Consider the following 25054-nt stretch of genomic DNA (forward strand, 5'->3'; position numbering starts at 1 on the left):
TAGGCTGCTATATCTATAAAGAGGTGAAATATCAACAAATCTTACAGAAGTCACTCTAGTTCGTGAGAGGGACTTTCTGGGCATGAAGAAATTCACATATAGGAGAAGGACCCATACAAGGAATAATTTTGTTAAAACATGCCTTGACCATCAAGATTCAAAAACATCTGAAGGCTAGAATGGTGGTTTTCAATTGTCTTTTGGAGCAGTGGACCCCCTTTTTCAAGCCAAATCCTTTATGGTATCCCAAAATATCAAACCAATTGGCTGAGTCCTCAGTGGGGGAAGAGAGGTCACAGACACTCGCAGTCAGTCCAGGCACACCTCAAGGAAGCCTTGGGCTGCTGATACCACAGTTTAAAAACCACTGGGCCAGAATAAGACATGTAAATGGGATAAATACATAGAACTATATCTAAATTCAAATAATTACCTGGAGGGTTAGGGCTTCTGATTAGCACCTAGCCTAGGAAGATGGGTTTAACAGAAGTTCACCCAACAAAGAAGTGAAGGTTTCATTTCACTAGAAATTCACTTTGAGCCAGCAGTGTTCTCTGGCTTCCAGGAGAAGCCTGTGCAGTTTAGCTTAGGTTAATAACTCCTATTTGTATTGACAGATTTACCTTTTACAAAGCACCTGCACTTGCATGCTCTCATTTAATACTAGATAAAAACTCTGTGAGATATTGGAATTATTTTCCTCCTATTTTAGATAAGCAACTGAAGGGACGCCTGGGTGGTTCAGTGGTTGAGTGTCTGCCTTTGGCTCAGGTCATGATCCCAGGGTCCTGGGATCGAGTCCCACATCAGGCTTCCTGAAGGGAGCCTGCTTCTCCCTCTACCTCTCTGTGTGTCTCTCATGAATGAATGAATGAATGAATAAAATCTTTAGAAAAAAAAAAAAAAGATAAACAACTGAAGAAACAACCTGTGAGAGTAACCCTCAAAGACAAATCCAGCCAGTAGCAGAGGCTTCTACCTCTAGGTCCAACATGGCCTAGAGATTTAAGAGGATGTTCAAGTGTAACAACCCACTGCTCTCTGGAAGAGTAGAAGGGTGTGTGAAGAGTGCATTCCATTCTGGTTGCTACATTAATAGAAATGTGTCCAAATGGGACCACAGGCAAGAGTATCATGACTAGGGCAAAGAACAACCTGGAAATCATACATGAAGAATACATGAAGGAACTAAGTAAGAGCTTTTAAAGATAGAAAATAGAAGGTTTTAGAATGACATAATACCTATTTTTAAACAATGAGGGTCTACAGAAAAGGAAGAAAAATCTTGTTTTGTATCACACAAGTGTTACCTGAGGCCTTCCCCTTCTCCTTCCTGAAAACTTCTGCCCTAAAGCCATTAATGGGGGCAAAGCAAGGTAGCCCTTCGTGCAAGGACAGGTATGGGGAAGGATTGGAAGCCTAGAGCAGGGTATCAGGGCCCAATGAGAGTGAGAAGAGTGTTCGTATTGAGGTGCGGATTTGTGACATTCTCGTTGCAGCATCAGCAGGTAAGGAGGGCAATTGTGTGAGGGACAGGAGCAACTGTACAAGACTGGCTACCTATGAGGAGGATTTATCAAGTAGGTAAACTGTTAAGAACAACAGGAGCCAGGAATCTCATGTCAAAGAAGATAATTATAAATAAAGGAAAGGAAAAACCAAGAATAAACCTTGTGGTACCAAATAGGGATTTGTGGTATCACTCAACTCATGGTTTCAAAATATAACTAAACACAGAAATGCATACGGAATGTGTATATATGCACATATATGTATATACAGATATACATGTATGGAATATGTATATTCCATAGTTCTGTCCACTAAGAGTTCCCAGGGTGGTGATACCCTTATGGCAATGAGCACACTTACCAACCAGATCTTGGCTTCTAAATACCATTCGCCACTCAAAGCAACTAGGGCTCCTTGGAGAAATGGCTGATACAAAAGTAAATCAGTAAATTATAAGATGAGCTTGGACCATCTTGTTCCGCCAGAAAGCAAAGAAGTGCTAAAGAATGATGGGAGTTAACAGGCACAGGAGACAGCATGAAAAGACCATCCCTGCCCGCCAAACCGGGACTAACTAGAACATCCAAGTCAGGAGGGCAACAGTTCAACAAACATATTGGAAAAAAGGAAACAATAAGTTCTTACTGCTGTAAATAAATTAACAGATTAAAAATCTGATGAGGATTGGGCTATTTACATTGTTTCAAAGTAACCTATCACACAATATGTACCAATTACAGAAGGAAAAAGAGTAACTTTATGGTTGGAGCAGCTTGGCAGACAACACTTTAACCAAGTGACCACCATCAGTACTAGGACAAACAGAAATCAGTGCCATCTGATGGGATGCAACGAGGTGGATGTAGCACCATTTCTGTCATTTTCCTGCCAAAGATGCACAGTCAGCATCTAAGTATGAGAAAATGGAAGACACACCCAAATTGGAGAACATTATACAAAATAACTGGTTTATAATCTTCCAATGTGTCAAGATCTTGACAGAGAAGGACTGAAGGAGATAACTAAATACAGTGTGTGTTCTGTACCGGATTCTTGGCTTTACAAGACATGATTGGAACAACTGGGAAACTTGAAAAAAGATCTAAGGTTTGGATGATGGTAATGTATCAGTGGTAACTTCCTGGCTTTGATGGCTGTCCGGTGGCTCTCTAGACTATCCTAGTTTACAGGAAATCTACACTGAAGTGTTGGCGTGATAGGCATCATCCCAGGAACTTTTTCTCAAGTGATTCAGGGTAAAAACAAATTATATACCACGTGCGATTTTTCTGCATTTGAGATAGTTTCAAAATAAAGATTAAAAACCAACAACAACAAAAAAAAAATAAAAATAAAAAATAAAAACCAACAACAGTAAATTAGGAGAATGGAAGTTAAGGGAAGTAGATTACATCTACTTGGAGGACAAATGAAACATGAACGATTAAAGTGGTCCAAAAACAGATCCATGCTTCAACCTGTTGGCAGAATGTCACAGAGAAAATGTTTCGCTGAATAGGAAGTTAGAGGAGATGATGCTTAGGTACTTTCCAGTGATTTCGTAATTCATTCATTCAACAAATACTTGTTAAATACCTTCTATGTTTCAATGCTAGACACGGCTTCTGAAAATGATGGAGACAGTCCCTGCAGCTGAGGCCCTTATAATCCAGTGAAGTATAAGGATGCAGAAGTTAGAAATGTGAGGCAGTGTTACATATGGAAAGAAGCATGTGTCTTCAATACTCCATTGTCTTTAATAATCCAATTTTTCATTTATGGATTTTTCAATAGACTACACAGTTTATTATATGATCATATTCCTTAACATTTTCATCCTAACTCTTTGTGCTAGTGGGTGGTGTTAATTGAGGCATATGCAAAAACCTTATCACTTTTCAATTATGAACAGATGTAAGTGACTTACTTGATGTTTTATTTTAAAATGAAAAGCATCTTCTAAAATAAGTTTCAAAGGAGAAGCTAGGGCTATCGTTACTAGAGGAGACTTAATATTCCAAAAGTGAACCCTGACATGTTCTTCAACAGCTGAAAAGTCACTCCACATGCCTGCGCTCCAATTTTTTCATCTGTCACGAAGATGTCATAATATGCTTGTAAGACGCTTTGAGATGCTTAGAAGAAAGAGATCATAATTATAAAGCTTTGTTGAAATACAGGTTGCTCTCACCTTTTGCCAGGGACTAACTATTATTGTGGACATATTAAGACAGAGTGATCCATCTAAATGAGCTCACTTTGGCAATTTGATGGTGAGTGGAACATCGTTTGGTTTTTCAACTTTCCCCCCTTGGCTTCATTTCAATCTTCCAGCATATCATCAAGTGTAAATACTTCAGTGTGTTCTCACTGCCCCAAGTGTGGGCAGCCAGACCAAGCAAGTCCAGTATTCAATTATTTTCCCCACTGAGATCTGTACACCTTTCTTACACTTTTCCCACATGACACTTTCATAACCATATTTAGCTTTCTCCCTACCACTCCCTGTAATTCAAAAGGCAATTTAGACTCCCATATGGTTGCCATCGAAGCTAACAGATGTCTAGCAAATTAAAACAAAAATTATGACTTATAAACTGCTGATGTATCGTCATTCCAGAACATCTTACAATTTATAGTGAATCATAAGATAAGGCTTCCTACTTGATGCCCCCCCAAGGTTCCCTAAATCTCTCTCCTCTCTGAGTCTGAGCCCTGTGAAAACAAATTAGATACAACATTCTGCCATCAACCCAGGATAAACCTCCCCTTAAAGACACAATGTAATATTTGAAAGCACATCAAAGAGAAATTTGGCCTCAAGTATCCAAGGCTGTTCTAATTGTATTGTGAGGAGAAGAGAAAAACAAGTTGGTTTTCCCAAATCATTCTTGGTTTTCCCAAAGTCATTCAAGGTTTCCAGTGATCCATGGGTTTTTTTTCTAATAAGTGACAATTAAATTTACTGAATCCACTTGCTTCATCTCCTTGGCAGGTCTTAAGGGCATTATCATTACTCGGCAGTAACAACAATGCCAAACTACCAGGCTGAAGTATTCCAGAAATTCTGTAGTACAAGATGGAAGTAGTACAGTCTTAAGACAATAACAACAATGATATTCACCATTTGCTAAATATAAAGACAGTGTACTGGGTACTATCTCATTGAACCCTTGGAACTACAATTCCATTAGATAATGTTATCCTTCCTTTATAAACAAGAAATTATGGCTCAGCGCAGAAGGTATGTTCCAAAGATGGCCACAACCTGCACAGCCTTGATATCTGTCCATCAAAAGGTGGAATTTCTTTCTCCACTCCCTTAAAATTGAGCAGGCTCTACGTGTGCTTTAATGAGTAAAATAGATGGAAATGACACTGGGCCAGTTCTGGGTGTAGCCTGAACTGGCTGGAACCTTCTTCCGGCTCAGAAACAGGAAGAAGCCACATGTAGGTGCTCCAACCAACAACCCTGGCTGAACTCAAAGCAAACATCAACTGCCAGTCATGCGAGTACACCATTTTGGGCATCTTACCCCAGTGAGCCTTCAGACAATTCCAGCCCCAGCCACATCTCACTGCAACTGCCCAAAAGACCCCAAATGCAGTTGCCCAGATAGGCCTGGTCAAATCTCATACCTGTGAGATACAAGAAAGTTTTGTTTTAAACGACTAAGTGTGGGGGTTGATTGTTAAATAGCAACAATTCAATACCAGAATCAGATCAATTTGCTCACCTACGAACTGTTAAGAATTGGAACCAAAAGCCAAGAGTTTAGAGCAAAACATCTATTAATGGTGGGCAACATGATGTGAGGGTTCATACCCAAAAGAAGTGACTTTGAAACAAAACTCCCTACCCACCTCAAAGCAGACTAAGTGTTTTCCAAGAAATGTCCTAGTGTGGTGACACCCTCAATAAAACCAATTCCCTTCTGGCTTGAGTTCTTCCAATGTTAAATGGGGAAAGTAAGATTTTCCCCACCACCCTGTGATAACTAATGAGAAAGGAATCTGTACAAGATGTTGACTTTGTTACTCAGAATATCATTACAATTGTTTTATAAAAGGATTCATATTTTACACACCAAACTGTAACTCTAATAATAAAAATATATTTAATGACTCACACGACTACATTTGAGAGTCACAGTGGGGACAGGGAAGAATGCATACTATACCAGGGAATGAACAAGCCAAGAAGAAATTAGGGAAAGATGTGGGGAGTTTGTGTGTGTGTGTGTGTGTGTGTGTGTGTCTTATGAAAAGATCTTTGAAGAAAAAAGAAACTATCTTCAGACAAGTCTCTGTAACAGAAAAGTCTATAATTTAACAAGTGTCCCAATATATGCTATTTTCATTATACATAGTGTCTGTCTCTTGTTTTTTCTTCCCTAGCTTATTGGAACTTGACAGACACCTTTTATGTCGGAACTAGAAAGAACCTTACAACTCATCCAACTCCTTCATTTTAAAAGCTGAGAAACTGAGGCCAAGGACAGTTAACTGGCTAGCAACAGGTCAAACTACTCATTAGCAAGAGAACCCAATTTGCAGTGCTGGTGCTACCATATGTTCAGTTTTATTTTATCAGAACTATACCTCCAAATGTCCTCAATGTATTTCAAATTTATTCTAGCACCTCACAGTGTGACAATGAAAGATTAGGAAACCATACTCTTTGTTATCAATCTCTTCTTCATAACTGTGTAAGAGTAGCATTGAGTCCACGGTTTCTGGCAGTAACTGGATGATGGTGACTCTGTATTGGGCAGAGATGTGCAACTTTACAGCAGCAGGCTGTCAAGTGACTGACCTCAGCTCTTCAGTCACTAACATCTTAGTCTAAATTACGTTAATTGAATGTCATGGTAACCTTCCTGCTGATCAAACCATGGTACTGATAAACTGGGAGATTTAAATATGGGGTAATTTTGAAGCAGACAGCAGAATAGGAGAGGTATGGAGGGCATCAGGGTGCAAGGCATTAGCCATAGAAAGGAGGGAGAGGTTGTGCAGAAAGCAGATAAGACAAGGGCCTTGGAGCAAAAACTTCTCTATTTAACAATTCCGCCTAGGGCAGCTTGTTTAGTTCCACAGCCTAGGTCTTCTATCAGCCTTCCCATAAAACTCCTCCCAAGAGTCGAAGACCTTCAAAATCAGACAAGATGCAGCTCCATTCCAGAACTCTCTCTGCAAGCATTCCACGATTCTTTCACACTCTCCACAGTTCTAATGGTTTTGCCACAACCTAATCCACAGAAAATACTAAATTTTCCTCTGTACACTGTACAAAATTACAGCAAACTGTCAGGGAACCAGGCCCAAATCCCTTTATTTCTTTTCCACCTCCTGCTATGAAACTGCATAGAAAGCTCCTGGGTGCTTTTTGTTGCCTGGTAGCTGAAATATGCAACTTTTGGAAGTGTTCACATAGAATCAAGAGGCCTGGACTCACTGCCTCAAAAAGGTCCAGTCTCAGCCGAGTAGTACCTGACTCTCAAAGTCACAAAGTTTCAAGTTCCAATGAAATCAAAACACCTCATTCAGAAATGTGACTACCCACCACTTTTCAACATTTCCAGCAAAGGTGAAAACAGAGAAGCAAAGAAAGAAAGAAAATTTCTTCTTCCTATAATTGTAGCAGTGTATGACTGCAGGAAGGGGGTGACCACTCACAGGAATCAGATACAATCTCTGGCAAAAACAAAAAACAAACCTGCCTGTGAATAACTAGATACATTGATTTATGTTCTCCATTCCCTCCCATTCTCTTTATGAGTCTTGAGGACAGATGACATGCTGACACACAAAGTGGTCTCCAAACCTTTCCATTTCCCTTTGCAAAACATGCAAACCAACGCAAGATACTTGAACAGAAAATAGAGGAAAAATTTAAAATAGCTTGGTAAATGTGGGTAGGAAAATATATAAAAAGCTGTATTGATAATTATCCTCATAGATGTATATGTTTGCAAGAAATGGCTTAAATTAAAGGAGAAGCAAAATAAACACACCCTGTGTTCACGCGGCTGTGGATTATTACTGATCCCACTGTTGGATTATTGTTTATCTCATACTGAACCTACACTGAATAGCAACTTGGAGAACACCCCCAGACAACCACCATCTTTACTTTCCACCGGTAGGGGGGTGCCCATTAAGGAAGAGGAGGGGATGGGATGGGGGGGGGGTTGGAATAACACAGTCTTTGAACCAATGTTTTCCCCCTTGCCCTAGTGAACTCTTTGTCTGGTTGCTGAACACGTTTGTGAGATCAAGGCAAAGAATCCAAACAAAACAAAAGAGTAGGCATCCCAGACTAATTACAATAGGTGCCCAGCACATTGTGGTGCCAGCAAAGCCAGAGCACGGTTTGAATCTCGCGTTCAAGCATTTGCTCTCTCTCCGTACCCCCAATAAAACATGTCTCACACATCCTCTTTGCATTTCTCCAAGCTTTCCCAAAAAACGGCCCGCTCTGTTGTCACTCCTCAGAAAAGGATGTGAGGCACGAACATACTGAAACAGGTTGACGGTGACTTGTTATTATCCTGACAATAATACATACCTGGAAATAAAACCCTCCACCCCCCACGCCCCCTGGCCAGTCCATTATGCAAAAGGAGCGCTTCCCAGCTGAAGGGGAAGAGCTCGCAGGAAGCGTTATTTGCGTGCACATTACAGAACCATATACCACCGCATCTGCATCCTACACAAAGCCCGAGATGGTGCAAGAAGATACACGCTGAGCTGAGCATGGCACAGACCAGCCGCGGCAGCGCGGAGCCAAGCCCGCGTCCAATCAGGTCCCTGCGAGAAGGTGGACCTCGGGGTCGGCTCGGCCCGATGAGCCTTCCCTATTATGACACCGCGCTCTGCCCAACATCCACATCCCACCGGGAGCAAATCTGATTCGTGTGGTTGCTCATTCCTCAAACTGCCGAGCCCTTCCTTTCATCTGCATCCCTGCTCCTCGTCCCTTAAAAAGCCACCCCAAGGCCTGAGTGCCCCCTCTCCGGCTCGCCTCCCCCCGCACGCCGCTCCACTCCTAGGGCGGGTTGGAGGCTTCTGTCTCCGACGCGCGAGCTGCAAAGGCGGAAGGCAAACGCCTCCCCGAGCTCGGGCAAGCGCCCGAGGGGCTGCGAAAAGTAAAAGCAGCAGGCAACGAGGGGGGAAAGGGTCGCGGATCGGTCGGCCACGAGAGTTGAAAGCCCAGAAGCGCTCCAACTTACCCAAAATATGACATTGAAGCCAAATATGAAATATTTGATGCAACAACTGACTTCAGGACCCTTGTAGTGCTTCCCGGACATCCTCTGGGTTCATGAAGACACTTGCCCCGGCAGCCCGAGTTTGGAGCCCCGGAGCACCGTCGCTCAGAGCAGCCCCGGGGCGGGGGGGGCGGGGGGACAGGGGGCCGGGGACGCGGGGCGGGGACGCAGGTCCGGGACCGGCCGACCGACCGCGGGGAGCCGCTCCCGCACCTCCAGCCCCCTGCGCGTCGAGGCCGCCGGAGCCGGGGTGGCCGCGAGCCGGCGGAGAACCGCGCGCTGCAAGCCCCGAGCCTCGCCGAAGCTGGCCCCGAGCCCAAGGCGAGAGCCCGCGTCCGTCCGCCCGGCGATTGTCCGTCCGTCGGTCTCCGAGCTTCGGGCAAACGCGGCCGCAGCAGATGCTGCTGGAGACGCTCCTCGCCCGCCCCTCGCGCGCGCCCTCCCGCCGCTCGCTCCGCCCGCTCCGCCCGCCCGGCGCGCCAGTCCCCCGCCCGCAGCCCCGCCCGCCGCCCGCCCGCAGCTCCGCCCGCCGCCCCGGCTTCGGCGAGGCGCGCGCGCTCCCGGGCGGCCGCGGGACCACGTCGCCGCGCCGCCTCCTCCCGCCCGGTTCTCCCCGCCCCTTCCCCGACCCCCGAGCGCCGCAGCCGGCGGGGTGCGTGGGGAGGGCGGCCGGCGGAAGGCTAGGGGGCGCGCCCGGGGGCACGGGGGGGGCGGGAGCGGCCCGCCGGGGTGACCCGGCTTGACGCGCGGCGCGTCCGTCTCCACCGCCCGCTGCGGCAGACGGCGCCCGGGGGGACGCGGGGGAGAGGCTGGGTGAGTGCGGAGCCCGCGAGCCGCTCGCCGCTCGCCGCTCGGACGAGCCCCCTCCTGCACCGCGGGACTGCGCTGCGGCGGAAGGCGCCGGGCCCCTGAGCCGGAGGGAAAGGGGGCGCAGACTTCGCGGGGAGCAAAGGGGTAGGGTAGGGTGTTAGGGAAGGGGGAGGAAAAAAGAGGTGGGGGTGGGGGGCATTGGGAGGGCTGCGAAGGAACGTCTCCGGAATCCAAGTGTGGCTCCAACCCAACCCCCCCCGCCCCCACCTGCGGGAAAATACGCTTCATCCCAGAATGCGGACGAGGGAAGGAGCCCGGCCGGGATGCGATCCTCGCCCGCGGGTCTGGCGCAGCAACGCAGAGTCGGGCAGCACATGCCCCCGGAGACGGGGTAGTGCCCAAGGCCTTGACTCGTTCCTCACTCTCAGAAGCAATTCAGAAGTTCCGGGATGTCTTTTGGGAAATGCGAATTGGTATTATTGGTTATAAACCATTAAGCTTTTGACCTCTAGGGGAGGGTGGAACGAGTGGCTGGAAACTTTTGGAGCGCTCCCCGAGAGGGTGTGCCCCTGAGTTGCAAATCCAGCCTCCGCCTCGAGCATTCACAGGTGCTGGCGAGCGGGCACCGGTAGTCCACGAAAGAAGAACCAGCAGCTCAGAACTGTTTGTGACGTCTATGGGGAGGGTTTTTTGTTTTCTGGTTTTTTTCCCAGGGTTCAAAACGCTGGAAAGAGCTGAGATCAGGAAAATTTTCCAGCACCACCCGTGTAACCTGTACTGGACATAGAAATCTGCGTGTTTCCTAAGCTCCCCCAGATGATGCTCAGTACACTTATGCTTGAGAACCTTTCGCATAGGATTTCTCTGGTTAACCACCTTAGTTTTCTCAAAAATAGGCTTAGCTAGTGGACAACCTATAATCCAGCTTTGAAGGGGTGAGAAGTTACCTGTGAGAAGTAAACCACTACCCATTGGGATAGGCTTGACCTTGAGAGGGATTGAGGCTACACTGAGGTCACCAAGAACCCACAAAGGTGGGAGGGTCACGAGATCCTCTCCATTCAGTAGGACAGAACTATGATACTGGCTAACAGTGACTTCCGCCCTCTGGATGATAGAACCCTCCCTCCCCCAAAAGTGCCCTTCACCGAGCAACCCCGGTGATTCAGCGGTTTAGCGCCGCCTTCAGCCCCGGGTGGGATCCTGGAGACCTGGGATCCAGTCCCATGTCAGGCTCCATGCAGGGTGGGTTCTCCTTCTGCCTGTGTCACTGCCTCTCTCTCTCTCTCTCTCTCTCTCTCTCTCATAAATAAATAAATAAAATCTTAAAAAAAAAAAAAAAAGTGCCCTCCACCTACCCAAAGCACACAGAACACTAACCACCAATCTAATAGGCTTCAGAGGTAAGGTCTGCCTTCAACCTCAGATTCCCTACTAACAGGAAAGCACTGACAGGCTTTACCTAAACCTATTCCTGCGGTATGGTAACTCTCTATATCTAAATAGATTTCTGGATAAGTCAGAGGAAGGGTCTGTCTTAAGTGAGATGACACAGTTCAGAAGAGGACTAGAAATTAGATCCAGTTGATGACTAAGTTGATCCCTAAGCAGGATTTATCTTTGAAATAAAAATCAACAGAGAAGATAAAGTTCAGATAACTCATCAGTAATGGGGGAGGTGGGGAGGGTCTAGGTGAATTCTCATTTAATATGTCAAAAGTAAGTCCTTGGAGGAATTACGAGTTACACACAGCAACAGAAGAAAACAGTATCCGTTAAACCTCTAGCTAGAAGTATTTCTCAGTGTAGAAACAATAGAAGCAAGTGATATGGAAATGATTGACCTTACCAGTAATCAAAGAAATAGATCTTAAATCAATGATAAGGGACGCCTGGGTGGCTCAGCAGTTCAGCGTCTGCCTTTGGCTCAGGGCATGATCCTAGGGTCTGGGGTCGAGTCCCGCATTGGGCTCCCTGTGGGAGCCTGCTTCTCCCTCTGCCTGTGTCTCTGCCTCTTTCTGTGTGTGTCTGTCATGAATAAATAAAATCTTTTTTAAAAATCAATGATAAAGGCATAAAGATAATGAGCACTGGCTTCCTCATTCATTGCTGGTGACCTTACGAAGGGATACCATCCACTTGGAAAGCATTTTGGCTGTGTGTTCCAGGTCAGGGTGCGCCTACGTTTTGACTCAGCAGTCCCACTTCTGGGAACCTAGCCAAAGAAATACTCCAAAATATGGAGAAAGCTATATACTGCAATTTGTACACCATACCATTATTTATGGTATGGCCACAGCTTAAAGATCCTGGAGTAGAGACCATACCCATGTCCTTGTAGTAACCTGGACCACAATGTCACTTGTCACTTCAAGTTTCTCTGCTTGTTAAAAAAAAAAAAGTTTCTCTGCCTGTGTCATTCTTGCCTCTACCTGAAGTGCTCTCCACGCATTTGGGTTGTGAGCTGACGCCTCTTACATAACCTGACCACTGCTTTTTTAACTGCAGTATAGTCAACATACAGTGTTATATTAGTTTCAGGTGTATAGTATAGTGATTCAACACTTCACACCTTACTTGGTGCTCATCCTGGAAGTATGCTCTTCATCCCCTTCTCCTGTTTCACCTACCCAGCGTTTTTTGGGGTTCCTTCCTTTGTTTCCTCAACATATCCCCTAGTCTTCCATTTTGCACTGGGAAACTCCGTGTTAATTACTTGTTTCCCTGCTTGTCTCCTCCACTCTGCTGTGACTCCTGCAAGGGTGTGGCCCAACTCCTTTTAATCTTAGCAGCACTAGTGCCTTGGTAATGTGGCAGGTGCTTGATAAATATTTTTTAAACGAGTGGATGAATCATTTACTCAAACCTTTTACAGCCATTAAGGATGATAATTATAAAGAGTATGTGGCAATGTGAATACATTATAATGTTAAATTTTAAGGGCACTGGATATGGAATTATCTCAAAGTAATGTTATGTGATAAAAGAAATGTGCAAGACAGCAGGCACAGTAGGCTACTAGCTTGTAAAAAAAACATGTTGGCAAAGGAGACTGGAAGATTTGTATATACACGTATTTTCTTGATAATGGGCAGGTTATCTACAGAAGAAAATAAAAGAAAAAAAAGAAAAACTGCTAATAGAGGTTTGGGGTGGGTTTGGAGAGCACACTGGAAAAAACAAAAGATATGATAGAGAAAGAGACCTGCTTTATTTTTTGATACACTTTTGTTTTTTAAATGTGTACCATGTACATAACTGTTTTGAAAAACAAACCACTCTATGAAATTTTATGCAACTATATGAAATAAGTTGGGAGTTAATTCTCACCAAGTAATAACAGTTGTGGTTGTGGGTGATTTTGTTTTCACATTTCTGGTTTCCATTTTTTTTAATGTGGTCATACTGCTTCTACAATTACAAAGATAAAAGTATAAATAAAGATGAGACAACTAAGTAATCCTTGTATTTATTTCATCACAACTTCTTAATATCTCAGTAAATTTTTATCTATCTTAAAAGAAGGAGAATAGTTTGCTCCCTGGAGACTGCTATAGCCATCTCCCCTATAATTCTGAAGTTGAAAAATGGCTAATAAGTTTAATTACTGAAGAGTTAATCAGCCTCTCAAATGGCAGTGAGAACAGGTAAAGCATGTTCTTCTGATAGTTACACAGCTGAACAGCAAGATATGACAACAGCATTTTACTGGATTTAAGACACCAGATTTAATGGGCTTGTCTGTATCTGTTTTGCTTTTCTGCCCACTTTTCTGCCTCCTTCTTCTCTATTTTACTCTTTGCTTCTCCAGTCGTTTCTTTTCCTTCCATGCAAGCAGCGCTGCTGGTTACCTCTCCTCCCCCTTCACCTTCTTCCTCTCAGAACTGGACTAATGTTCCAGTGTCCCCCCTCTTTTAACAGCCATATACTCTGGGAAGACCAGCCCCCTCATGGGACTCCAAGGACCGTCTTGACCTTCTAAGCCAAAGTTGGCTCTCGCCAAGTGCTTGGTTCAGAAATGAGCTGTGACACAATTCTGGCCAACGAGACAGGAGGAAAATCTGCTGAGGGGTTCTCACGTCTAAGAGATGGTATTTTTTTGGCCTTGGATTTCACTGTGTTTGGATACAACACCTGGATCACGTAGAGCGTGACTGTAAATAGACCACACAAGGATGGCAGAGTAAGAAAAACCGAAGAGAACCTAGGCCTTCATGACATTATTGCATCCTGACTTAAGTCTACCTCAGGACTTCCTGTCAGAGAAGACACTTGCTTGGTTAGGCACCGTGAGGGGAGTTTTCAGTTTCAGGCAGCTGAAAGTACTTTGACTTTAACACTCTCCTCTGAGCTCTTCCCATGCCCTTTGATTTTCTCCTCTTGAATCATCTCTAGCCTTTCCATGTGTCCCTCAGTAACATGCATTTTCTGTATTTCCCTCCCCTCCTCTCTCTTCTCTTCCCCAACTGTTCCTGTCTCTCTTAAATAATACACGCCATACCTTCAGCTCACTGTCTGGCACCGTCAGCGTGGCTCACACCCACCCCTTTCTCAACCACAAAGCACTTCCCCACCTCCAGCCATATAAACAATACTTCACAGTGGACAGGACTGTGTGGGTCCAGCGCAGCCAGCCTGAGAGTCTGTCTCACTTGAGGGGATTCAGTAACAAAAGGATCCCTTCAAGTGGCTGAAATGGCGGTGTTTTCAGGAGAGTTGGAGGGCCTGCGTTTCCAGGAGGAAGCCAAAGTCTTTCTCTCCCTCTTCTCTTTCTCTCTCTCTCTCCAAAAAGAGGAAGGAAGCATAAATTCTGAGAGAAACAGCAGCAGTCTCTGACAGCGTGGGCCCTACGACTGGTTGTGTGCTTTGTCCTCTGAAAGGCTTCCAGCCCCACCAAAGGCTTTCTACTTCTGGATTTCAAGTGAGCCTTGTCTCTGATGTTTATGAGATTTTTCTGTAGAATCCTTCCATCTCATTCCATTTTGGCTTTGGCTACTTTGAAATGGGCACCTCACATTTGCAAATCAAAGAGCCTTGATTAGATAATGGGTCATCCCACCTCAAATCCATTGGGAAATGAGGTCAACTTAAAATATTTTTTTAATTAGTGAAAACGAATAAAGGGAAAGGAGAGAAAATGAGTGAAAATATCAATGAGGGTGACAAAACATGAGAGACAGCTAACTCTGGGAAATGAACAAGGGGTGGTGGAAGGGGAGGTGGGCGGGGGGTTGGGGTGACTGGGTGATAGGCACTGAGGGGGGAACTTCGTGGGATGAGCACTGGGTGTTATACTATATGTTGGCAAATTGAACTCCAATAAAAAAATGTTTTTTTTTAATTTTTTTAATGATCCATAATATAAAATTAAAGTGTATCCTCATGATATTTAATGGATTAACTATTGTGCCCTCTGTTTTTAGTTGAAAAGCAAGTAAATTAGAATGTTATATTTTTCTGTGAACAATTGCACCCCCAGGACAAGTACTAGCCCCACACCCCCTCTAACCCAAACCCATGCGTACTGTACCGTTAAAGAAGATTAGCTTTCAGAATCTCAAGGAGATGGGAAAAGAAAGTACATTTGTCTCAAAAATATGATTAAATAAGTGTATGTAGAACAAAATTGTTTCACTTTCTGAAATCAATTATAACTGCTTGTACAGTAAGATTCTATCTTTTACAAAATATGACAGAACCAGCACCAATTTTATTCTACTTTCTTTTCAACATACCACCTCAATTTCCTTCTGCTTTGAAAGTAGTCGGCTAAGGATGAATCAAGGTGCCAGGCCCTTCCTTCACCTTAGCAAGTATGAGGAAGCTACCCTTTGTGATACTGAGCAGAGGAACAAAAAGATAAAAAACCACCCGGAGTTCAAGGACATAAACCCTTCAGACCTTCTGGATCCTCTTGGTTCTTCCACCCTTCCTCAGTTCCCATAGCCAGTTTCTTTCTTTCCAGTAAAAGTTCTTTTTGATTAAATTAGACCATGCTTATTTCTATGGCTTAGACCAAAAAAGCCTTAATAACACTATGCAAACTCTTAAAACTGAACTTTTCAGAGAAAAACATCAACTTCGATGTCAAAAATAACCTATTCTCATTATACAATGTCGAGAAAACACAAAAAACATTTTTTAAAGACTCACCCATGACAACATTTCCGAGGAAAACATCAGTATTTTGACATATTTTCTTCATCAATAATTATTTTTATCTGGTTTATCTCATTCAATAGAGAAAAAATGCAAACCTTTATATCTTCCACTTCCACTGCCCAAAAATAGTGCCAAGAAATCCTCTCTCAGAACAGAGGCAAGGCCATCTCAATTTCCAGGCTGTGGTTATCCATCAAGATGCTAACCTCATCGCCCCCTATCTCTAGCCCTTGAGTGTTTTCCTTTTTTACCACCTATTATTCTGTGTTTCCATTCTTATAAGGCAAACATGCCCACATGTTCCCTTACATTCCTAAGTCACTCTCAGCTCCAAAGGATCTCAAAAGGCCATTCCCATCACACAAACCAACCCCACCCTTCCACCCATCACCAGAACGAATTACTTTGCAGTTAAGCATAATTCAACTCCTTATGAAATCTGCCCCCATTTAAACGGCTAGGCATGCATATCCAGTAATTGCCCTCTTTCACCACTCAGGTTTTTTTCATTTCTAAAAACTTTGCTTCTTTTCAGTGACTCTATAATGGGTGGAACATTGAACTTCATGTTCAGAAGCAGGGAATAGATACTAGCAGATTCCCCCCAATATCTATTTAGGTTTTACTATACAGAACCAATTGATTCAACCACAAATATTTATTGAGCACATCTCCTGTTAAAGCACCTATGTTCACGGCTCCTGCCCTAAAAGTGCACCTGGAAGAAATAGACCAACAGAAGTAAGAACTCGGGTCAGAGTCAATTAAATGCCAGAACTCCAACAAAGTGCAATATGCATACAGACCATGAATACAAACCTCTTCCAGATCTATTTTTTCTTTCCCTTTTCTTTTTTGTAATAGTAGCACTAAGATAAAATTGTTAGGAACGAAAACTAGTTATGTTAATCAAGACCTGAATGTCTTCTATCTGAATCATTTATTTGAATGAGGTCACAACTATGATAGAATAAGTTTTAAAGTCATACTTAACTACATGGTATAGCTACTATGAAAAGCAGTTTGGCAGCTCCTCAAAGCATTAAACAGGATTACCATATGATTCAGCAATTCTATTCCTAGGTGTACATATATATACCCAAACAAATTGAAAGCAGGGGCCCAAACAGATATTTGTATACTAATGCTCATAGCAACCCAATAGCCAAAAGGTGAAAATAAACCAAGTGTCCATAAACAGGTAAGTGAATAAACAAATGTGGTATAAACATTCCGTGGAATATTATTCAGACTTACAAACAAATGACATCCTGATACATGCTACAACATGGATGAACCTTGAAAATATTATGCTAAGTGAAATAAGCCAGATACAAAAGGGCATATTTGACTCATGATTCCACTTATATGAAGTACCTAGGATGGGCAAATTCATGGGGACAGGACATAGACAGAGGTTACCAGAACTGAAGGGCAGGGGAGTGGGGAATTATTGTTTAGTAGGTAGAGTTTCTGTATGGGATGATGAAAAAGTTTTGGAAATGGATAGTGGTAATGGTTGCACAGATTACTTAATGCCACCATGCTGTACACTTAAAAATGGTAAAATAGTAAACCTTATGTTATATATATTTTACCATAATAAAAAAGTCTACACTTAAATAAACTGAGAAATAGTTCAACAAATAGAAAGGATAAGTTGCTCTCACAAGTCTAAATATGTTCAAAATTAAATGTCCAACATATGCATTCTAAGGCTATGTTATGTGTGTCCTCACTTTAAGAAATCTAACAGAAGTGTAAAAATTAAGAGGCAACTGCATATAAAAGTATCTACTTTACAAAGCAATTTACCCAAGTATACCTTTAAATAAGGAGCTTCCTTAGTTATCCTGAGAGCAGAAACACTCTGTGGTAGAAGTATCAGGAAGCTGGGGTCCCTCTCTTGTGCACAATCTCAGACCGGATACCAACCACCTGTATGTCTTCCTGTATAACTCTGGCCCCTCTCAAGTGTCCTGCAAGAATCCAATACACGTGAGGTGAGTTAGGGATGTGTGATTGAGAGCATAGCTATCTTCTAAGCTGAAAACCTGAGTTTTCATTTCACTAGTTCAGCTTACCTTCTCTTTCTTTTTTTTAGAGGGAAAGCGTGAGTGGGCATGAACACATGCATGGTGTGGGGAAGAAGGGCAGAGAGAGAGGGAGAGAGAATCTCAAGCAGACTCTCCACCGAGCGTGGAGCCCTATGCAGGGCTCCATCTCATGATCCCAAGGCCATGACCTGGACCAAATCCAGAGTCAGAAGCTGAAGCCACTAAGCCACCAGGGTGCCCCAAAAGCTACCTTTTCTATTAGACTATAGATCTGTTGAAGGCAGGATCAAGTTCCCTTTGCAGGATATTGCCAGGCCAGTATTCCACATGTGCTGGCTGCATAATAGTATTTCCTGAATAAGTAAACAAATGACTTAATATGGCCATGGAAGGTCAAACAAAAACAGCTATAAAACAGCTCTGAAATTCTAATATGTAGGAGATCTTACTTGAGTCATAAAGTTCAGGTGACACAAACAATCTTAGAGAAATACTCCTCAAAGCATAGAGAGAAAAATCTGTGTTCAAGTCTAACCCATCTTCTCCTACAAAAGAGACATCTTTTCTACTGTGTTTGTAACTCTTCTGTGTACCCAAATGTACCACATTCACTAGGTTCACAATAAATACTATTGACAAAATGAATGACAAGGCAAAAAATAGCTTGCAATACTTTTCATTTTTTACAAGTGTGGAAAGCATATTAAACCATCTGCTGATTAAAAATATGCGTGTTTTGACTTGCATATGAATCAAATTAACATACATAAATCCAGCATCTTCACATCACTAGATTCACAGCCACAGCCAATGTAATTTTCCATGTTTCTTCAAATTCATCAATTTCAGAGTGACATAATTAAGTTATTAGGCATAAAATACACAGCAATGATATATAACTAAAAGCTAACTTTTGTTTTATTTTCAATTCAATGATTGTTTATCCTCTAAAAATAAAAACAGCATAAGATTGTTGAAAATCTAAAATTTTATGTTCAAAGTTGTTCTACAAATACCTAATATCACCATGGAAAATGAAAACTTGAGGTACAGAACAGGAACCACTATCCCTCAGTATGTTGAGCTCTAGCACCTTGCTGCCTATATACCCCCCAAAACAACTTGCCAACTTCAGTTTCCACCTGCTCCCCCTGGCCCATCACCACCTTCTTCTCTCCAATACCCTGTCTGGAACAGGGAAGATGTTCCGTAAAGTAGAGGATCAACCTTGTACAGTGTTACACTAATGGCCAGGCCTGGGAGGAAGGACACACCCAAACTACAGACCTAGGCAGACTAAATGCCAAGTCTGGGCCAAGCCAATGAAGACAGGGTCAGTCACTGCTACAAGGGATGCCTGTCCCTTCCTCTTAACCCATCAGTCCCCCAGTATTCACCACTGTCTGAGTCACATCCCGGAGCCAGGTGGAATCTCCAGCATCTTGCTGTTGATCTACCTCTGGCACTATAAACCTGCCACCGTGTAAAACGCCCAGCACCATGGTCATTGGGTCCTCCCAGGACTGCTGGCACTGAGCCATTGAGAACAGTAGAAGTCTTTCTACAGCCGTGTTTTCTAGCATTGTCAGGTAATACGAATCCTCTAGGGCTGTTGATCTAGATACAGATTTCCAAGACCTTTCCCTAGATAATCGTATTTAGGGGATCTATTTGAGGTCCAGAAATCTGAATTTTTAACAAGTGCCTAGGTGATGCTCTTCACCAGGGAGTTTTGGGAAATACTGAGTTCAGTACACTCTTCAAAGTGTCCCTTGAGGGGATCCCTGGGTTGCTCAGCGGTTTAGTGCCTGCCTTCGGCCTAGGGCGTGATCCTGGAATCCCAGGATCAAGGCCCAGGATCGAGTCCCAGGATCAAGTCCCAGGATCAAGTCCCAGGATCAAGTCCCAGGATCAAGTCCCACATCAGGCTCCCTACATGGAACCTACTTCTCCCTCTGCCTGTGTCTCTGCCTCTCTCTCTCTGTGTGTGTGTGTGTCTCTCATGAATAAATATTTTTTTTAATCTTGCTAAAAAAAAAAAAAAAAAGTGTCCCTTGAGCCTTCTAGTTTCAGGGGTGGGGGTAAGGGTGCATGTGCTGCCCTGTATGGAGTCAAGCCTTGTCTTGAATAACAAAGGGATAATGAAGATGTGTTTCCTTTGTACACTGAATAGTCTTTGTAAATCCAAGGCACACTGTCATTATCATGATTATATATCTTTAGCCACAGCCTCCAGGACAATATGCAAAGCTGAGATGAGCTTCTTCTCAACACAAGGCTAAATGACCAGCCACAGTCCCTGAGGTCCTAGAAGTTGGAGAACATGCAGAGTGGCCAAAGGCAGAGGAGAAAGGGAAGAGGAGGAGTAAAGGCTGGAATCAGGAAATTAATATATATGTATTTCAATCCACAGCTGCTTTGGCTGCTGATCTAAATCAAAGGAAGAAGGGAGATTGAGGGAGAAAATGTAAACAGCATGAATTTTTCAGATATTAAAAACTGAATGTTAGCTGAATTATTCATTTATTGAACTTCCAATTTATTTTTCAGGACTACTACGTGAATAAATGTGAGTTGGACTCCGAGAGCCATCCAGGTACTAAGGTAAGCACCTACCATGCGGGGCCATACAAAGTAGGGGGCCTGTGAATTGTAGTCATCTACATGAGGTTTGCCACAACTGGGGACAGGATTCCATCCTGTCAGTTTTGCTGCTGACTTACCATAAATTAAAGATGGATGTAGTTAGAGCACAGTCTCCCCCATGGACACAAAGTCCAGGCCCTTCCTTACAATATTGATAAAGAAAATTTGCAATGATGCCAGAAATGAAAGATATGCATACTCTTGTAGGGAGCTGGGAGATAATTTAGAGACAACAACCACTCTCTTTCTGAGACTTGAATAAGAAGTTGTGAGTTACATAGTAGCCTGCAGAATCACATGGCATTAAGAAAAGGAAAAGCACGCCCCAAGTCTTCTTTAAAGATGCATTCGATCTTCTGTGATTGAATATGTTCCTGCATACTAATGGAGAAGTGGACTGGCTTTTCCTGATCCCATCTAGAATCATGATGATACAACCAAATATTAGCAACTCAACTCAGCAAACATGCATTGTACAAATAAATTGCCTGAGTGAGTAGAGCAGTTAAATCACCTAGATGCAATTGTTTGGGAAGAACCCTTCAAGTTTCTGGATACATTTTAAAAGCTACAGGAATTCAAACTCTCCTCAGGTCAGAAATATATCTTAGCCCTTTAGAAGTTGTAGCTTCTTCCATTGTGACAAACATTCCCCAGGCGCTGGGTGGCAACCAGGAGATGGCTTTGGGATAATTAGGAAGTATATTAGATGCCAAATATGCCCCCAAAGCAGCCCCTTGGACAGTCACATAAAATATGCAAAAGACATTTAACAATTCTCATTTTCAATTACAATTCCTTAGGACTCATTCCTTTTTCCTCAGATTTGTTTGAGGAAAAAAAAAAAAAAAAAAAACGTTTGTCCATGCTCATCCCGCTGATAAAATTTCAATCACTGAAACTTTCCCTTTAAAACTAACAAGGTTTTTTATCTCCCTGAGTTAGCCAGATAACGATTGCACAGGCCACTCCGTTCCGAACCACCAGAGAGAATTGAAACTGGAGCAGCTCGGATAAATGAGATCCCCGTAGATAAACCACATGGTTCAGGGCAGTCAGGAGGTGCAGCCTCTTCCCTCACTTAACCTTGTACCAAAGCTGCTGTGGGTAATTTGATTCCCTGCACGCTTTTCTCTGTTGGAATAGAAGGTGAGGTTTTAGGGAGATGTTAGCCAGGAAGGCAACACCGCGGAAAGGAAAGGAAAACTGTGTTAGGGGGTAGGGGATCTACCCTAAATCATCTGCCACCTTCTCTCAGTTACTTGGCTACTGAAAAACCTTAGCTTCCTTACCTGGAAGGGCGGAGTTGAGACTGAACGTGTGGGATAGAGATCTTGATGTGAAGAACTTCCTGTAGTTCCTGCTGGGGGCAAATGGGAGAGTAAGTAGGTTCCGGGCTGTAGTTGTCTCCAAACACTATTACTTTTATCAGTTTGCACATTGGGGTTTCATGCAGGATTTCATTTTCTGCAGTGTATCCCATATGAAAGAAAGTTTGCAACCCCCTAAACAAAAACAATGGTTTACTTTCAGTTCTCACACCCTTTGATTTTTTATTGTTCAATAATAAGAGGGATAGATTCCTGCTAATGTATTAACTAGATATTGATAGAATCTGCAAAATGAAGAGATGCTTTGACGGATGTGAAAGTGGAAATTTACAGAGAAACCCCGAGGGTGCATCTCTCCCCCAGGTTAGGAATGAGAGCCACATCATTCTTTCTTCCTCCTTTCTCACAGCAAACTTTTACCCCTGCCCCAGTGGCGCTCAGCTCTGGCTGCCCAACAGAATCACCTATGCAACCATTAAATTATACAGGGCTCTGGGCTTCACGTCTGGGGATTCTGAGTCAACAGATATGAGGATGGAGCTTTTTTAGCTATTCCTGTTTTGTGTTGTGTGTGTGTGCATGTTTGTGTGTATAAGGATCCATAGGTGACTTTGAGGTGTAGCTAGGATTGAGAATCTCTGCTTGGCTTCAGGTCTCCAACCTTTCCTAAGACTGTTCTCATAAAAGACATTAACGACCTCCCCAAAGTCAGTTATCATTTTTAGGCAGATGATTCCAAATCAAACTCTCTAGAAACAACCAACCTCTATCTGAGTGTCTCCTCAGCTTTTTGCCCACCAGCCAGCCTTGCCCCCATTACCACTCCATCTATTAGGGGCAAAGTCCTTCCAATGCCTTAGGCTCTCAGTGACCCAAAGGCATCTCTGATCCTGCCACTCCCTGTGTGGCCAGCATCCTATCTATCTGCACCAACCTAAGAAACCTACCCCTGTATCTGATCTTTAGCCACTCCCAGCTTTCCATTCCTACTGCCACACTTCAAATCAGGCTCCCAAATTTCTTGTCTATATTGTTTAAAGCCACATATGGAGGTCTCATTCTCCCGTCTTTGATCTATGCTAACCCTTTGTTTAAAAAACTACAAATAACTAACCCCATAGCCTACCTTTTCAAAACAAACAAACAAACAAACAAAAAAACCCTTCATCTATCTTTTAAGTTCAACAATAGAAACACAATCTAAGTTTCCAGCCTGATCTTGGATTACACAGCAGCACAAACACAATTCGCCAACCAAAGAGCATTGTTCTTTCTTTTGTAAACATGTCCTAGACTTTCCTAATTATGTGCCCTTAGGGTGCTCTCAGTCTACAAGACCCTCCTCCCCGTGCTATGCTACCTCCTTCCTAAAGGCTCTATCCAGAATTCTCCAAGTGAATCTGAAGCATAAGGAAAAACACTGTGCTTGACCCTTTTTCATGGTAATCATTATATCCTGTCGTGTGATGTGGTTATCTATGGCTATATCTCATCCCCTTTACAGAACTGTCAGTTCTTTCAGGCCCTGCCCTGTGAGCCTTGTAGCAGTTTAGAGAGTGAACTTTGGAACCAGAAAAAGCCCTGTATTTAAATTCCAGCTCTGCCACCCAACAGCCACTTGAGCTGGTTCAAATTATTTAACCCTTCTCTGCTTTAGTTTCCCAATCTGTAAAATGGGAATATTAATATCCAGTTTCCAGGATTAGCATGACATCTGAATGAGATAATGCATATATAAGGTGCCTGACACAAAAAAAGGCTCTCAATAAATGGTGGTTCCCATTAATAAATGTTGAATGGACGCTCCACAGGTTTTATCTATAATGGAAGGTGATAATCTGCTAACCCAGCTTGATGGGAAACTTCCTCTTTGGATACTTGCCACCCAATCCTTTTTACTCATTAGGAAGATGTCAAGATATTTTTGGGACAAGCTCTGAAGCAAAGAAGTCTCTATTATCTATTGGTCAATAATAATAAAGTTTGGTAGTAACAGTGAAATAGGTAGAAAAGAAAAGGGGAAAAAGGCAGCAAGAAAACCCTGAATTAAAATATCCAGCAATGTACAGACAGATAAAATGCCTACAACTTTGCAAAATAAATATCTAGCTACATTACATAGTAATGGAAAAAGCCACAGGAGATGAGAAATCATTAAATAATAGGAGAGCTATTAGTATAATACATCAAATTGTTATGCCAAATACACAAAAAACATAATTGCTTCTATGTACAATGCATTTGATAAGATTCAACACCAATCCTAATAGCATTATTTTAATAGTAGAGATAGAAAAAAATATTTTCTTAATATAAGAACAAGTATAAGATTAAAACCAATAGCCAGCATTATATTTAATGGTAAAACATTAGTGATATCTCCATTAAAAATATGTACAAAATAAGGAATATTATTTAATATTTTCCTGAAAGTTATAACCAATGCAATAAGACATGATACAAAATTAAAGGTATATTATTAATAATGAAGACATAAAATGATGTTTATTTTGAGATAAGTCATTCCACAACTATAAGTCCAAAGAAATAATTTTCTTGAATTATAACCAACGCAATATGACATGATACAAAATTAAAGGTATATTATTAATAATGAAGACATAAAATGATGTTTATTTTGAGATAAGTCATTCCACAACTATAAGTCCAAAGAAATAATTTTCTTGAAAGTTATAACCAACGCAATATGACATGATACAAAATTAAAGGTATATTATTAATAATGAAGACATAAAATGATGTTTATTTTGAGATAAGTCATTACACAACTATAAGTCCAAAGAAATATTTTTTAACTAAAGACTTTCTTTCTTTCTTTCTTTCTTTCTTTCTTTCTTTCTTTCTTTCTTTCTTTCTTTTTCTTTCTTTCTCTTTCTTTCTTTCTTTCTTTCTTTCTTTCTTTCTTTCTTTTCTTTCAGAGAGAAAAAGAGAGGGCATATAAGTGGGGGAGAGGGAGAAGCAGGCTCTGCACTGAGCAGGGAGTGTGATGCCAGGCTCCATCCCAAGACTCTGGGATCACAACCTGGGCCAAAGGCAAATGCTTAAGAGACTGAGCCACCCAGGTGCCCCAAAGAAATAATTTAAAAATTGATTAAACACAGGGGATGAATGTAAGATAAACAGGAATCAAAAGCGATCCAATATAATTGAAATAATCAGTCGGAAACTTTTAAAATTCATATTTATATGTAGTTCTTTCTTTTAAGATTTTGTTTATTTATTTGAGAGAGAGAAAGTGCTC

At 42.5% G+C, this 25054-nt stretch overlaps 1 protein-coding gene and 1 long non-coding RNA gene across 4 annotated transcripts in view; one reads left to right on the forward strand and one right to left on the reverse strand.

Moving 5' to 3' along the window:
- TSPAN5 (tetraspanin 5) overlaps positions 1–10007 on the reverse strand; it is a 170238-nt gene extending 160231 nt beyond the window's left edge. The window contains exon 1 of one of the 3 annotated variants that reach the window (XM_077882969.1): positions 9864–10007. In XM_077882969.1, the coding sequence (XP_077739095.1) occupies positions 9864–9884 (21 nt within the window). In that variant the 5' untranslated portion in view covers positions 9885–10007. Of the gene's footprint in view, positions 1–8747; positions 9206–9863 lie in introns of those variants that run through there. The other 2 variants (XM_077882968.1, XM_077882970.1) reach the window with 2 other exon arrangements.
- Positions 1–25054, forward strand: part of LOC144304392 (uncharacterized) — a 404632-nt gene that overhangs the window by 152359 nt on the left and 227219 nt on the right. The window lies entirely within an intron of this gene.

Source organism: Canis aureus, chromosome 33, assembly GCF_053574225.1.
Source record: "Canis aureus isolate CA01 chromosome 33, VMU_Caureus_v.1.0, whole genome shotgun sequence".
Classification (NCBI taxonomy): Eukaryota; Metazoa; Chordata; class Mammalia; order Carnivora; family Canidae; genus Canis; species Canis aureus.